Consider the following 18,011-nt stretch of genomic DNA (forward strand, 5'->3'; position numbering starts at 1 on the left):
TCCGAACTCTTGTCTTCACATTTCTGTGCATCTCCCGCACCAACCTGACATATTTCTCCGGAACCTTCTTCTCCCTCAGACACCTCCAGACTTCTTGCCTTGGCACTCTATCATATGCTTTCTCCAGATCAATAAATGCCAGATGTAGCTCCCATTATTTCTCTCGAAACTTTTCCATCATCTGCCGTAACCCAAAGATAGCATCTGTTGTTGATCTACCAGGCATGAGCCAAATTGTTCCTTTACAATCTCCACCTCCTTCCTCAATCTTCCATCAAAAACCCTTTCTAGGATTTTCATTATGTGGGACATCAACTTTATTCCTCTGTAATTCTTAGTCTTGTGCATCCTCTTTACCCTTGTAGATGGGGACAAGAGTACTCTCCCTCCATTCCTCAGGTATATTTTCCTATAGGCAAACTTTCATGAACAGGTCCCACAGCAGGTCAATTCCCTCTTTCCCCAGTGCCTTCATGCCTCCACTGGAATCTTGTCGGGCCCACAGATTTTCCATTCCTCATCCTCTTCATGGCCTCCGTCACTTCCACTCTACTGTTGTTCTGCACCATCCCCTCAGACGGCTGCCCATCTTCTCTGTGAGTCCTTGCATTTTCCTCATTCAAAAGTCCCTCAAAATATATTTTCCATCTGTTTCTTATGTCCACATCCTTCCATAATACTCTTCCTTCAGCGTCTTTGATCTGCCTCATATGTGAGATGTCCTTTGCTGCTTTATTTCTATATTTCGCTAGTTGGTAAATTTTTCTCTGTCCTTCCTTTGTTTCTAATTGATCATACAGATCTTGATATGCCATGGCCTTCGCCTGTGCCACAACTCTCTCTTGGCTTCCTGCTTTCTCCCTCTGTACACCTCTTTGTCCTCTTCCACTCTTGACTCATCCCACTTCTGCTTTGCCTTCCTCTTAGCTGTCATTTGTACATTATTATTCCACCACCAACCCTCCTTCTGCTCTCTGATCTTTCCAGATGTCTCACCAAGCACCTCGCTCGCACAGCTCAGGATTACTTTTGAATTATGTTTCCACCAATCTTGTACACTTTCCAGTCCATCCAAAATCCTCTCTAACACTCTCTCCCTAAAATGATTCCTCACTCTCTCTTTTTTTAAGCGAAACCACTTAATTGTTTTCATCCCATGGCTTCCAGAGGTTCTTATCTTCGATCTTATTTTAAAGTCTGCGCACAGCAGTCAGTGTTGCTGTGCCACTTGATCTGTTGGAATTACTTTACAATTTGTCACAACCTTAAGATGTTTTCTTCTAGTCAAAATGTAGTCAATTTGTGAGCTGTTGTTACCGCTCCTAAATGTTATCAAATGTTCTTCCCTCTTGTAGAAAAACGAGTTCACAATTGCCAGATCAAACGCTACTGCAAAGTCCACAACCCTCTCTCCTTCCTGGTTCATCATTCCCACTCCGTGGCCACCACGCACCATTTCACAGTCTCTATTCTCTCCCTATGTGTCCGTTCAAGTCTCCTCCGACAAATCACCATCTCGTTTTCTTCCAGTTCCCTCATTTCTTCATCTAACACGTTCCAGAACTCATCTTTCTCCTCTGTTGTACAGCCAACTTGCAGAGCATATACACATAATATGACCATCCGCTCTTTTCTAAGACCCAATTTCATTCGCATGATCCTGTCATTTCTTCTACCCACTTCCAGTACTTCGCCCTTCATTCTGCCACACACACCACAATTCCTACACCATTTCTTCTCTCTTTATTCGTTCCAGAGTAGAACAATTTATATCCATCTCCCAGTTCCTTTGCCTTTTCCCCCTTCCACCTTGTCTCTTGCTCACATAAAATGTCCAACTTCCTCTTCCTCATCATGTCTGCCACCTCTCTTCCCGTTCCAGTCATGCTTCCAACATTCAGTGTTCCCACTCGCAACATCCTCTCCACCTGCTGGGCTTGCTTCTTTAACCGCACCCGCCCTTGATGCAGTAGCCCTCGTCCACTTCTCGCAGCTGTAGGGCGATGTGGCTGCGTGTCGCTCATATTATAGCTAGAGCTGGCAGTGAAGTTTTATGACCGGATGCCCTTCCTGACATCAACCTTCGCCATTTATCCAGGCTTGGGACCGGCACCTATTGAGGCTAGCTTGCCTCCTTCGGTGGCTGCATAAGACGAAATGACTTAGCAAGATAGAAAAGATTCACCCCTAGCCCTCGAATACTGTAATAGCATCAGGGGGAAGGAGCAAGGAGAGGAGAAAGAAGGGTAGGGACCAGTCTATAGAATAATATAACAGATGCATATTACATGAAGTAAGGCATGGTCCAGCATCTGGTACCTCAGGTTTGCCATGCCCGTACTCACTAAAGTGAGCCCTTGAGGCATGTCCCTTCAGTCTCTAAAAGTTAGATATGGCTAAAACGGTCTCTCCTACTCTGTAGGGGAATAAAAGGTGTTAGCAGCTTTATTTTATATAAATGTTGCTTTACTTTTATTTTTTTTTTAATATGCATTTTTTTTATGTTTTTTTTTTTTTACTTATATGCAGAACTAATTTGTTTTTATGTTTTCTAACTTATTTTAAAATAAGATAAAATTATATTATTGCAGGTGATATCTGATATGTCATCTTTGGAATATGCTGAATCTGTGCGTCAAAATATATCTGATATAAGTACTTTTGCTCCTTCATATTATGATCCCAAATCATATAATTCTGATGACCATGGAACTGCACATCTGTCTCTTCTGGCACCTAATGGAGATGCTGTTTCTGTAACAAGTACAATCAATACACAGTAAGTCTATTCTTAAAATCTTAGTTTAAATCAGTTTTTCCCTTTTACTTTACAGACTACAATGATAGCATAAATAATAATTGAACTATGCTAATACTATCAGCTGCAATGTAATTGTAATGCATGGTGTTAGGATGATATTCACTAAGTCTAGTGTTCAAGCTTATACATTGATTGTTACTCATATTGGTATTTTTAAGATGACAGTTTAATATAACTAAAATTATTTTCTATATTTTACTGATATCAAATTATCATCAGAGTAAGTAAAGATACATGCACATAAGCTCTACATGCATGAGATTGAAATGAAGAAACCCAAATAATGGCAGAAGTCTCACACTATTGGACTTGATTAGGTGTTTTTTGCTTTAAGGGTCTAGGGATGAGCATTTCCCAGACATGGTCTTATACATTTAAATTTATATCAGTTTAAAATAATATAAGCAGAAACATTGTTTCATACTTGTATTTGCTTCTTTGAAGCAAGGTGGCCTTTTTCCAGCAGATTCTGTAACTGATATCCACACATATTCTGCAATTCCTGATGGCCATATTGGTGATACTGGTTGAGATTCTGATGTTGGCTGCCCTGTCTGTTTGGCAATAAGACAAATTACAGCTATAGGATACTAGATAAATGCCAGGTAAATCTAGAGATTGTAGCTGACATTTAGGAGAGAATAGTCTTTCCTTCATATTATGATCCTGAATCATATAATTCTGATGACCATGGAACTGCAATCTGTCTCTTCTGGCACCTAATGGACATGCTTTCTGTAACAAGTACAAGTTAGCGTGTCTACTCTCCAGCCAAGAGGCCATGAATTTGCATCCCACCATGGGCATGCATGTTTGTGATTATCGTACAAATTTTGTGTGGAAAGGGAATCTGTTACACTACCACTTATTCCAGCAGAAGACATCATTGCCAAAGCCATGTGAGGTACGACAGTGACCATACGGCATCTACGGACGTCAAATGTGAAAAAAAAAATTTATTTTATTTTAGGGGTAACAAATTTTTTGTGGTGGTCACTAGACTGTACTTTTCAGGATTTTTGGTTTTTGTTAATTTTTTACAAGTGCTGTGGATATATGTGTGATGGATTTACCATATATATATATATATATATATGAAAGAATGATCATTAACTCGGTTAACATACATATTTTTATGAAGAATTGAATGACTAGAACCGAGATTTAAGTAAAAAGGTTTTAATATAAAAACACTACTAGTTTCGGCCTGTAACAGCCTTCATCAGGTGACATAAAAGAAAGAAAAAACACTAAAAACTGAAGGTTAAAAGACTCTGAACAACATAGAGAGTCTCTATACATAATTAGCATGAAAACGTTGTAGTTGTATTTAAAGCTGTTCTTTCGTTTGTTGCATTGTTAGGAGAGTGCATGCTTGCAGCATCACGTAAATGCCAGTACATGATTACAGCTGAATGACTATCTGGGAGGTTGTAGCTCAAGTTATTATTTAGATGAATAGGATTGAAGATGATTTCTCTAGATTCCACGATTTTTCTCTCTAGTTCATCATTGCAACGGAAGATGTTAGTAGATTTTTCCCAGCAGACTTTGTGACTTTGGTTTTCATCATTAGGATTAGCCAAGAAAATGATATGACTTGATAATGCACTGGCTCGCTGTCTCTTATAAGTAATGTCCCTCGTGTTCTTCCATACACAATTTGACAGATTTGTCTGTCTGCCCAAAATAAGGAATATCACAATCACACAATATTTTATATTGAGTTGATGATGACAAGGTTTTGGGTGGCTTATTAAGAAACGGATCTTTGGAAGTGGAGTGAACAAGGTTCTGATATTGTATTTTAGAACTTTTTGCTAATTTATGTGAAACTGTACTTATGTAAGGAATAGATATATTGCCTATGAATCTATTTGTTTCTTCTGAGTGATGTCTAGGAGGATTAAGAAGGAATTTTTCAATGATTCTCTTGGAATATCCATTAACTTCGAAAGAAGTTTTCAGATGGTTTATTTCTGTAAGAAGTTCATTTGGGTCATCCAGAAGAGAACGGGCTCTATGTCCCAAGGCAGAAATTATTCCAAGCTTATTATTCCTTGATGGAACTGACTATGCAGATATCTGTTGGTATGTGTGGGCTTTCTATATATCGATATTTTGAGTTTACCAGAAGAGCGAATCAGTTTGACATTAAGAAAAGGCAAGGAATTATCCATTTCAAGCTCGGCAGTAAACTTAATACTTTGATGTCGGCTATTGAGATGTTCGAGGAAAACCATAAGGGATTCATGTCCATGGCTCCAAATAATGAACACATAATCTACATAGCGTTTCCAAACTTTAAGTGTTAAAATAAAGGAAGGGAAGAGATAGACTTGGTTTCCTGATGAAGGCTGTTACAGGCCAAAACTAGTAGTGTTTTTATATTAAAACCTTTTTACTTAAATCTCGGTTCTAATCATTCAATTCTTCATAAATATATATATATATATATATATATGGGTTTAAATGTTTATTGTTATTCATAATGACCACCTGCATGTCAAGACTGGCAGATCATGCTCTGGAAACAGGATTAAATGGAAGAAGACACTATGCTCTATGGAAGTCACTACTTTATTACACTACTCTGATACCAATTCCATACTTGAGACTATTTTTAGAATTGGTATCAGCTATGAAGAACACCCCCCCCCAACTTCACTAAATACAATATGCATTGATTTGCGAAAGATCTAGGAGGTCATCATTCTAAGACTACATTTAGCCTGATTTTTCTGAATTAACTTTGTTTTTATATATCTCATAGTAAGAAACATTGAACGCTGCCATATTAAGACATTAGTGTCTTATGAAAAATAGCATTCAGAGAATTGATGATTGTTAGTTAAGAATAAATGCACCTTGAAATACTTTAAAAAATATGGAACCTAAATTAATTAATGGTAAATAATAAAATTTCACTGCCTTTTGCCTATAGGCAATTAACAGGAAATTAAAGTGTATACTGAAAAACAGGGTAGTTCTGTAATACATAAATGTCAAAAATTGGTAGTGTCTATTGATGCCTCAGTTTGTTCATTACTAAAATTAATGAAATCTTTTAGGGAAAAAAAAAAAAAAAAAGCTAAATTTTTAACATATAGAAAGAAAAGTTTATGCTATGAAATTTCTTTGCATAACATAGCACACAAATGCTTATAATCTTTGCCTTGGTTTTAGAAAGTTAGAATAAATTTCATAATCAATATATTAATTTACTAGTGTATATTGCACAGACTTCATCTAAGTCTGTGCAATATACAATAGTAAATTAATGAAAGAAAGAATAAATAGCTATATTACACAGCTAAGTAACCACAAATGAGAGTTGTAGCTATATAGCTGGCATATGATACCATAATTGTCATCACCTTCACAAAAAAATTAATTGATGAACAGTTATTGACTGCCATGTGAAATCACTTTTTTTTTTTTTCTTTAGCTAACATTATTTTGTTTCTTATAGTAATAATTTTGCTGGGAAGGGGGGGGGGTAACTTTGTCTTTTAGATATTTTCTGTTTTGAGGTTTTTCTTTAGAATATATTTTTAGTATATCTTGTCAGTGTCTTTGTACTGTACTATATGTTACACAGTACAATGGCAGCTTCCATAGTCTGTTTGCTGATACATTATCACCCTGCACACTGCTATTCAAGGACTACATTTTACAGGATTTTGTGGCATCTTTGCTTCCTGGCAGTTAGAAATTTAGCAGGTAAGAGACTGGAGAGTACACATATGCATAAAATGTTGGAAATGGGAAGAGCTTAGCAAGATTGATATCAGGATTGATTTAAGTGGCTGCAGTAACGGTGTATCAGAAATGAGTGAATGCTGGCAGAGAGGGATAAGTAGCATGATCAAGGGTGAAGATGAGTGTCATGTGAAAATGATTGTATTAGATTTAGAGGGTGGTAACAATTGGATAGGTGAATGTCGAGCCGAAATAGATTGCTGGGAAAGAGAGAGAGAGAGAGAGAGAGATACTGGAAGAAGAATGGAACATATAAAAAATGAGTTCAGAAGTGTGAAAGAAGAGATTAGGAGAGTGGAAAGGTTGATTGATGTGAAACAAACAAGAAGTGACATTGAGAGAAAGTTTTATTTTCCAGGGGACTTCATTGTCTCCTGTAAAGAATTCCAGGGGACAATACAGGAATGTGCTAAGGAATTGACAGCTTTGTTGACAATAAAGATGAAGTAGGATGCAAGATAGTGCAGTAGCTATGACGAGAGAGAGAGAGAGATGACAGGAAGACAGGTAAGTGGGGATGCAAGAGAGAGAGAGAGAATGAGGGATGCAGTAAATAAATAAATGGATGGAACAGTGAGAGGTGTGATAAATTCTAGAGAGGAGTGCTTTCCTGGATGAATGATAGTGTGACTATTGCAATTAAGCAAGACGAGAATGGATGAGGTGATTGTGATGGTAGGTACAAATGACCTGAAAAGTAGGGGAATCAGGTATTGAGAGATTTGATGTTTATGCTTGAGGCTGTACAGCACAAGTACAGGAGAGGGAAGATAGTGTGTTATGTATATATGATAATGCAGAGATGAGGAGAAGAGCATCGGTAATGAATGGCATCATAACAAGAACATGTCAAGAGACTTGGATTATGTGTATACTTGGAGTGCGTTTGAGGAGAGAGAGAGAGCTGTATGCAACAGATGGACTGCATTTGAATGAGGAATGATCTAGACATCTTGAGAGAATGTCGTTCTTGAAGCAAATGAAAATATTAGTGCATAGAAACTAGAGTTGTCAGGGTGGATGGAAGCAGGGGTGGCTTCTTGAGGAGATAGACACTTGGGAGATGGAGAAATGTATGATGTTGTACAGAGTCAGTCTAGAGGGAATAATAATAGATATAGAAATACTGACAATTCATTGATGTAAAGGAAATAAATTAGTGGCATTGATATCCTCAGCCAGTCTAAAGATTATTGAGATGAGTGAAACATTGTTGCCCAAAGATGATATGCTTACAGAAATAAAAACATATAGTGCATTTTGCAGGATAAAAAGGGCAAATGTGTTGTTGGCATATTTACAAATGAGTTTTGTCCACCCAGAGCAGAGGATTTGGAGAGAAAGGGCACTAATGGTTTGAGAGTATATAGTGTGAGGTGGGGGGGGGTATGAGCTGTAGATAGACCAGGGAATACAGAGTTTGAGGAACAAGAAATGTTTTGGCAAGTGGAAAAAATGAGTGATTATTATGGAAGATTTTAACTACAGCAGTATAAATTGGGAAGAGGAAATAGCATGTAGTAGTAAAAGAATCAAATTTCTGGAATTTTTGAGGGACAAATGCTTCAAGCAATGTATAGTAGAAGAAGCAAGGGGGATTAGGAGTTTTGGATTTGGTCCTAGCATCAGAGAACTTGATGGTAGTTGAAATGTTCATTTCCCCTCCCCCAATTGGAGAGAGTAGTTATGTGATCTTAATGATCATTTTATTTTGCTATTTCATCCTAGAAAAGATAGTTTTATCACTAAAAGGATGAGAAGGATTCAAGGTTTGAAAGTGAAAGAGGAGAGTGTGTTGGAAATACCAAGTTCCCTGGATGTCAATGCAATGAGAATGTGCTAAGGAACTGTTGACTTGAATTTTCAGTGAGAGTCTGGTTATGGGAGAGATGCCCAAGGATTAGAAGGAGAGTAAGATAGTTTCATTGCAAGAAGTTTGTGGTAGAATGGAATTGGCAAACCACAGGCCAGTTTTGTATTTCTTTTAGTTATTTTGGAGAAATTGGTGAGAGATTGTACACAACATTGGGCAGATTAGGATAATGTTATCTGTAAGAGTCAGCATGGAAATGGGGGAGCCTCTTAGTTATATAATTGACTTTTATAATAAAGTAACAAGAGTAGTTGATGAGGAGAAGGTATATATTGCCATTTTTTGATTTTACAAAGCATTTGACAAGGTGCCACATGATAAACTGTTAATTAAGCTACTGCATATGAGTTTGGATATCAGGTTAGTGAATTAGATGACTGTCTGATAGATATCAGTTATGTCAGCGGAGCAGTATCAAGCAGCATAAGGTTACAAGTGGAGTCCCTTGGGAGTCTACAGTATAATGCTACCTATATTATTTAACCTTTATATCAGTGACATTGCCAAGATATTCAGTTGTTTGAAGATCATGTGAAGCTGAGTAGGATCATTAGCAATAGCACTGATGGGCTATTTCATCCTGGAAAAGATGGTTTTATCACTAGAAGGATGGGAAGGATTCAAGGTTTGAAAGTGAAAGAGGAGAGAGTATTGGAAATACCAAGTTCCCTGGATGTCAATGCAATGAGAATGTGACATTTTCAAATCTGACCCGCTTATTCAAATCCTCCTGAAGGGAGGATTTAAATAAGCAGGTCAGGTTTGAAAATGAATGGGGATACCAGTTTAAGAAAGGACATGGGACCATCCCTGGAAATGTAAGGTCTTGAAGTTTGGAATCTGTTGATGGGAAGCTGCATACTCTGTCAGAGGAACTGTACTAGAGGAAGTGGAGGAAGCAAGGGACCTTGGGGGTGTGATATTGATAGAAACTTGAAGTTTATGGGATATATTGCAAAGGTGGTGAAGGTAACTCAAAGGATTGTTGCAATACTGTAAAAAGATGGACCAGCAGAAATAAGAGTTGGTTCTACTGTATAAAGCCCTGCACATTTGGATTATTTGCTCAGATTTGGTCACTGGGATTTGAAGGGGATAAGTTAGCTTGCAGATAATGCAAAGTTGGATAACAAAACTAGACGTCAGGACTGTACGATGTTCGTCATGAGGATAGAATGGGGAATGGCGACTGCAAAGTTTTGTCCATCTATATACTATATACTACATAATCATACTACACTGGCATATTATGCCAATTTAGACACTTAATTTAGACAATTAAATTGTTGAGCAATAGTTACAGAGTTGACACTGAGGATTTTCTTTTGCATGACTGATCATGAGAAAGGACAAGGGGCCATCCCTGGAAGTTACAATTGGAAGTGGTAAATAAGAATGTGAGCAGTGTCTTTTTTGCATGCAGGGTGATTGGACCATAGAATGCATTGCCTGATAGGGTAGTAAGAGCATAAACAGTAAATAGGTTTAAGGAATGGTTTTGTTTATGTGGATGTGTGGCTGAAGCAACTCGGGCTATGAGGCCAGTGTATTATGTCTGTTAATTGCATGTGTTCTAATGGCAGTTTGCTTCCTTTGTGGGATGAAAAACCCAAATTTCCCAAAGCAGAAACTCTTCCACCTCCATATGAGACCAGCTAACTCACCTTCAATTCAAAAGCCCTGATGAAGGTTCTTTGCATCCTAGACTGGATTCAGATCCAGTTCTTTCCAGCCAAAAGGCATTGTCAAAACAGACTGAGTTACATAAGGAATGGTATAATAAACTTTGTGTTGTTTATGTGGGTCTCCCAAGATGAGCCTTATAACTCCATGGAGATCCTGGGTAATAATAATATAAAGAGTAATAGCACTTCCCATGTTACATTGCACTGTACTCGTGTAACAAAGGAAAGTGCAGTTCCAGAGATTATTTGATTTAAGGTTTGAAAGAGAAAAATTGGAGTTCAGATAAATGAGATTACTGCAGTAATCTACTGTTTATCATTTGACATTGCATTACATTGAATAGTCGCATTTAAAAAATGTATAAAGTTTGCCTATGTTATGTGTAAATTATTTTTGTGTTAAACACACTTTTTTTTTTAACTTTGATTTTGCAGATTTGGATCCAAGTGCTATTCACCATCCACAGGTTTAATCTTAAACAATGATATGGATGATTTTTCATCTCCTAACATTACTAATTACTTCGGTCTCCTCCCTTCTGTGGCAAACTTTATCCAGCCTGGAAAACGACCTCTTTCTTCTATGAGTCCTAGTGTTATTGTTGATGAAAATGGAGATGTGGCAATTGTCATTGGAGGAAATGGAGGCACCCGTATCATCACATCAGTTGTTTTGGTAGCTTTCTTTATATTATTAGATGATACATTTTTTTTTTTTTGATACAATTGTGCTTTTATATCAAAATGCTTCAAATGTTTTCATTCTGCTTTCTTATAATAAAGGTGTTTAGCTACCAGCTTGATGTATAACATTCCTTAACTGTTAATTTTTGATAGTTAAAGTAATTACAAATTTTCATTTATAATAATGTTTTATTTCTTAATTCTTTAAAATTTTGTAAGTTAAGATAAAAACAAAAATCCTTTGCTATCCCTAAGAATGACTTATGTACCAGAATTAAATTTCAGTTCATAGTAGATCATTACAAAAATTATATGGTTTTATAAATCAAATGATAATAAGTCTTTTTCTAATGGTTAGGTTACAGAATCTATTGTATTGAAATACATTTTGTATAATATTGATATTAAGGGGGGGGGGAATCCTTTGCTTTGTATGTCAGCTATAACTTGTCTGTAGGACAAAAAAAGATTTAAAAAAAATTGCCCACCATGCAGAAATTGTCTGTCATATCTTCTCTTAATTACCGTACCCTCCACATGAAGAAGAGGATGGATAGCCCATAACTGTTCCTTGACGCTGCTTCTAAGTATTCCTTAAGTTCATAGTAAAATTGAATAAGGCTGCTATGTCAGAAGGAAAAAAACATTTGAATTTGCAGGAATGCTATGGGTGGGTTAAGAAATTTATTTTATTTTTTGCTCGTAGTCTGGAAATCCTGCTCTAGAGACCAAACGTGTAACTTTTTCAAACCTCCAATAAAGTAGGATGGTTGCCTCACTCTAGACAGTGAAATTCTTCTCCCACCTAAAGGCTCACAAACATTCATGCTTGCAGTGGAATTTGAATCTGTGGCCTGCTGGTTGGAGAGCAGGTATATATACTATTCAGCCAACCATGCTAGCAAATTTTGGAAAAACAATTTTCAACTTGTTTTCCTTCAAGAAAGTTATGTTTGCATATGTTAAATGAAAACACTAAGAAATGATTTTGGAGAAGTTTTTATCGAGAATAAAATATCATCATCATACGTATCAAGGATTTAGGCCTAGCATGGCCTGTTCCGGCCTTAGAAGTCATCATTGAATCGTTTAAGAGGATGCCCTGGTTTTCTTTTTCCTAATGGCTTGTACTTTAAGGCTTGTTTTGGTAATCTTTCGAGAATAAAATATACTTCCTAAATATATTTGTTTGAACAAATTTTGATGCCGGTGGCAATGGGCCAGCAGTTTTGGACTTTCCAACTAAATTGCAATTTTATACTGAATGAACTACATGTATATTCTGATCTGATCCTGTAGCTTCCTCTCTTAAGAGGGTTGCAGCTGATTACTAGGGAGATAGTGACACAAGGTGGTTTCCCATTGCCTTCCTTGCCGTATTTTTATGACTGTAGCCTGTGTGTTCATGGGTCCAGTTTGCCTGCTTGTGGAATGAAAAACCCCAGATAAACTGGCAGAAAAAACCCTACCGGCTAACTTGGCTATGGCTGAGAAAGATCCTTAAGCTCCTCACGTTGTCGACGGGAAATCGAACCTAGGACACTCCTTCCCGAGGTTGCGAAGCGCAAAGCCAGTTGGCTAACCGTGCAGGCACATGTATATTATGATAGTTATAACATAATCAAATATCATGGCAGCATAATATCTGGTGTTTTCATCAAGAAAAATAGTTATCTGATGAAACAATCTTAACTGCAGCAGAATCGAAAATAGGCTGATGAGTAGAAATTCCAAAAGAATTACAGAAATATCATGGCAACATAACTGGTGGTGCTGAGATATTTCTGAGTGACTATAAGATGATAAGATGACTTCAGGCCAGACATCATTGGAAGAAGGGAATAATTACTATAGTACTCAACACAAAACATAAGGATAAACTTCTGAAATGAAAGAGTTTCAAATTGGGTAATGGAGGAGGGGCAAATTTAAATGGAAAAATTAGACAATAAGACTTATTTGTGCCTATTACTCATTTCATTCAGTGAAATTAAATAATGAACAGCACTCATTATATTCAATTTAGGGAGTTCACTACTGTTTGAGATGAAATATAGAATTTTATTATTAAAATTCAACCTTTAGTTTTTATCTATACATATATACCACTATATTATAGCAACAGCATACCATGGTAAGCTACGAGGGTGGTCTGAAAAGTTCTCGGCCTAACAATGAAAGAATGAATTTATAATTTCAAAATTATTTTTATTTTTCAACATAATCTCCCTTGAGACTAATACATTTATTCCGGTGATGCTCCAGTGCCATTATCCCATCCCTGTAGTAGTTCTCAGTAAGATCTGCAAAGCACTCCTCTACAGCTGCAATCACCTCTTGATTCGAAGAAAAACACTGACCAGTGGAGAAGAGTTTTAGTTTTGGGAAGAGATAGAAGTCAGAGGGAGCTAAATCTGGGGAATGGGGTGGATGTTCCAACAATTCAAAAAAAATGATTTTTTTTTCTTCTGCAAACCGTGTCTTTTCTCACGAATTTTTTTGTCTAGTCTGGTTAAAAGATTGGAATAATATTCCCCAGTTATTGTTTTACCCTTTTCAAGATAATTAATAAACAAAATGCCTTTAGCATTCCAAAACACCAATGCCATGACCTTTCCTGCTGATGGAACCAACTTTGTCTTTGGCGCTGAACAACTGTCTTCTGTCCACTGTTTTGACTGCTGTTTGGATTCTGGTGTGTAAAGGTGAATCCAAGTCTCATTCATAGTAATAAATCGACACAGAAAATCAGTTTTATTCTTGTCAAAATGCTCCAAGCACTGTTCAGAGATTTTCATGCGAGTGCATTTTTGATCTGCTGTGAGCAATCACCGCACCCATCTTGCACAAAGCTTTTTCATTTGCAATTCTTCATGCAAAATATATCCTACACACTCTTTTAAAATGCCTATAGTCTCAGCAATTTGATGCACTTATATTCGTCAGTCATCTAATACCATATCGTGCAATTGATCAATGCTTTCTGATGTTGTTACACTTTTTTGGACATCCTTCACAAGGGGTCATCTTTAAGGCTGGTATGGCTATTTAAACTAGGCAGCCCATTTCTCAGTTGTCGAAAATGAAGGAGAAGAGTACCAATAAACTTCCATGAACTTCAAAGGAATTTCTTTTTGCGTTAAACCTTCTTTTACAAAGAATTTTATATGAGGTGCCTCTATGGCACAATTGGAAGAACATTGGAATATTGCACCCTTTGACTGGAAAAGACCTCGGTTCGATTCTCATCGTGACAAGAAGAATCCTTATATGGGCTTTTTCAATTGAAAGTGAGTTAGTCGATCTCATACAGCAGTAGCAGGGTTTTTTCTCCCAGAAACTCTGGTTTTTCATCCCACATACAGACAAATCGGCCTTCAGAACACACACAATTTACAGACAAAAAATACTGTTAGTGATGATGGGCTATAGATGGCATTGATAGTAGTAGTGTCATAGTAGGAGAATTAAATAGTGGAGAGGGTGAAATGTATTTAGTAGAAGTAGACTGTCTTCCCACGATGAGTCCTTGAACTCCCTGGAGGTGCCACGTAATAATAATTATAATAATAATATTGTTAGAGTTATATATGTGTGTGTGATGTTTAAAACTTGGAGATTTTTAGCCAGCAATTTTTTTAAAATATGAAGTTTTTTGAATGTTTTGCATGCCTCTTTAAATTTATTTTCCATACCATGTTTTTGTGTGGTGTAAGAGTTGAGTGCCTTTCTAATCAATTCAGTGGAAAGTCTTTACTACATGGTTAAAAAGGCCTGTTTATCTATGGTGTGTTAGGCAGGATATGTTTATTTTTTTTATTTTTCCTGATGTTAAACTATCCAATTTTACCTATGTACAGCAGATTACACATACATTTAATTTGTTGGGGGGGGGGGGCAGAAAACCATAGTTTCCTCCCAGAAACTCTGGTTTTTCTTCCCATAATAATGCAAATAGGATTAATCAAACTATCATATGCATTAAGTAGGCAATCAAGCCTAGCACAAAAAAGAGGAAGTAGGATGGGATACAGTGACAAGTGTTATTTGTGCTCCAAAGTTGCTGGTTTTAAATGCAGCAAAATATCAGCAGCCTTCTTCACTTCTGTTGAGGTTGTTCAGTAGCCAACTTTTCGCTATTTGCATTCCTTAGTTTGCTAATGAAAAAAGTATGGGCCATGTATAAACTGAGCACGATTCCATCTTATATGAAATTTGAGTGTTGTACCATCATATCCTATAAGCATGATATGATGCATCCTTTTTGTGATAACCGAAAAATAAGCATGTATCATATCACACAAATGTTTTTTTTTAATTAATGTATTTTCTTCAATTAATGTAAATGTTAATTTGACTATCGATAATAATTTTGCAGACTTTGATACGATTTATGTGGTTGGAAAATGATATGAAAGAAGCTACTGATGCTTTAAGAATCCACCATCAGCTTATGCCTGATCAAGTTTTTTATGAAAGGAGTTTTCCTCAGGTATGACTGATAATTTGAAAAATGCTTATTTCTTATAAATATGCTAATTTTTTTGGTAAAGTGTCTTTTTTAATGATCCTGGAACATTTTTACCAATGCACTGCACTTCTCTATCTACGTTACATTTCTCTATCTACATATACATGCACTTTTCCATCTACATTATTAATACAAGAAACACAAATATAAAGGTATTATCAAGTATATTTCTGATTCATTCAACACGTGACAGATGTTGAATGTGGAACAAGATATGAGTGTGGGTCATTGTTATAGCATATTTCATCAATATGCCTATGCTTAGTGGTGTGAAAGGCTGGTCCATATTTTTATGCTCCCCCCCTCCACATTCTCTGACATCTTTTTGACACATTTCTCCATTGTCCCATCTGTCCAATGTAGTATACATTGCGATTACATTAGACTTTATAAACTTATGGTCTCTTCGTAGGTTGATGGGGTTATTTTGATGATCTTAACATTGTGGAGACTTTTTTGTATAGGTCTAAAGGCAACTTTCAAGTTATGTTCTTGTAGGACTTTAGCTATTTTGTCTAAAGAAAAGAAACTGCACACCTTTGTAGTCATCACAGGCTCCAAGACAACAACCAGATGACTACAAAGGTGTGCAGTTTCTTTTCTTTAAACAAAATAGCTAAAGTCCTACAAGAACATAATTTGAAAGTTGCCTTTAGACCTATACAAGAAAGTCTCCACAAGTTATGATGTTGCAACCATTTGTTTTGAAGAATGTCTTTAAGTTATTTCCTTATTTATTTATTTTTTTTTTTTGTATTATCATTGCTTGATAATGTAATGGCTCTTTCAGTGTTTTGATAATACATTGTTTTTGTTTTATGTAGATAAATACTGAGCTCTATTTTTTTTTTTAATTTAATTTTTTTTCGTGTGTGTATATTTCAAAAATAAGATTGCTGTGATCTTTAACTGAAATGAGAACATCCAAGAAGGACATGTAGCTATCTTTTTTCTTTCTCTGATATTAATTGGATTATGTATTTTACTGACTTCCTTAAACCATTAAGGAAGTCAGTGAAATTATGGAAAGATTCTTCTAAGTCTGGCCAAGATATGTGGAAGAAAACATCATCCACATATCTCACCCATATTGGTTGGATATAGTATTGACAAATCATTCGTACATTCAACATCTGTTTCATGGTGAATAAATTAAAATATGATTGTTTTTAATTCAGAAGTCTCCTTGTTAATACCTATTTGTGTGTCTTGTATCAATATCAACCTAAAGAACTACACAGTAATGATGTACAAAAACTAGTCATTAATTTATTAAGTTGTCTTTTTTATGTGGTTTTTTTTTCGGCAGTAAAAGTGTGTATGTATGTGTGTTCTGGACTAGGCTGCAGTAGACTTCCTTCACAAATTAAAAATAAAATCAGTATAACTAATATTTGGCAATTAGATGTTGATATTTGTATATTTCTGTTATTCCTTCACATTTCTATCATATGGCAGTTGGATATAAAATTAAGTTATTTCTTAATTTAAGTTCTTTTACTTGTATATTAATTAATCTTTTTCTTCTTTTCTACCTTTTGTCTCACCTGTCTTTTTTTAGATTTATCTTGATCGACTGAAGAAATATAATCACAAAATATCAAAAGAAATTGAGGGTTCAGTTATTCTTGGTGTTGGAAGAAAAAATGGGAGGATACAAGTTGCCTTAGACCATCGAAAAGGTGGATCTATAGGTGGAGTTTAATATTAAAAATAGTTGGACAATTTTTTCTTTTTATTGTTCCTGAAGAATATGCAGCATATCAAGTGTCTTTCATGTATTTTGCAACACTGGTGGTGATATATTTTTACTCAGGTGTAACAAAATTATACGTTACATGTTACAATTCTTAGATATATTTTATTAAACAGGTACTTGCAGAATTAAAGGCTTATTTATTTTTAAGTAGTATATACATTTTCTTTTTACTTTTCTATATCTAAATTCCTGTAATTAGTTTTTATTTTCCATTGTACTTAAACACATCTTCATTTTAGCACTGATAGGTTGCTGAACTTGTTTCATACCAGAATAAACTTTCTTTTGTATGTTATAACCCAGTCAAATGGAATAAGACTCCTGTGTTGTTGGCTAGAATTTTGTAAATACAATTGACATATGCTGTGCTGAATTTTGATAGGCATTCTCAATTGTACTTCAGTAATAATTAGGAATTGAGTTTTATTTTGAACATAAAAACAGATGCTAATGATTCTGGGTCTTCTGTAACTAAAATATGTTCATATCTATTTAAACTTGTAAATATGAATATTGTAGATATGAAACTAAATAAATTGTATAACATTTATATATATGAAAAACATCTTTATCTATTTTCACTATCCATTGAACTATTTTTTTAAAAATTAGTAAATCTATTTTAAAGTCAAAGTGCAATTTTTATTGTTGAAATACAAAAATATACATGCAATGTCTATCATATAATATAGCTTACATCAATTTCGGTGTTTTTATTTCTCAGGAATTTCCTTGCTTTTACTAGAAATATGAGAATCTCAAAAGTTGGTGAATTTCTTGAGATGAATAGTATTATTAAATATATTTTTAATAGGCAGTTCAGAAACACTTAAGAATGATAACAGAATAGTTTGTATTTGTTTATTAAGTGAGAGAAAGCATTTGAATTTTCAGAA

At 35.5% G+C, this 18,011-nt stretch overlaps 1 protein-coding gene across 2 annotated transcripts in view; it reads left to right on the forward strand.

Annotated features, from left to right (window-relative positions):
* The window catches only part of LOC150095650 (scoloptoxin SSD14-like), a 143,237-nt gene extending 125,559 nt beyond the window's left edge, over nt 1-17,678 (forward strand). For both annotated transcript variants that reach the window (XM_090410828.1, XM_090410829.1), the window contains exons 8-11: nt 2,592-2,779; nt 10,577-10,817; nt 15,204-15,317; nt 16,918-17,678. In XM_090410828.1, coding sequence (XP_090266954.1) covers nt 2,592-2,779; nt 10,577-10,817; nt 15,204-15,317; nt 16,918-17,061 — 687 coding nt within the window. In that variant the 3' untranslated portion in view covers nt 17,062-17,678. The remainder of the gene's footprint in view (nt 1-2,591; nt 2,780-10,576; nt 10,818-15,203; nt 15,318-16,917) is intronic.
* Nucleotides 17,679-18,011: the final 333 nt, after the last annotated feature.

This window comes from Typopeltis vanoorti, chromosome 20 (assembly GCF_054136105.1).
Source record: "Typopeltis vanoorti isolate ZY-2024b chromosome 20, IOZ_Tvanoo_1.0, whole genome shotgun sequence".
In the NCBI taxonomy this organism is placed as follows: Eukaryota; Metazoa; Arthropoda; class Arachnida; order Uropygi; family Thelyphonidae; genus Typopeltis; species Typopeltis vanoorti.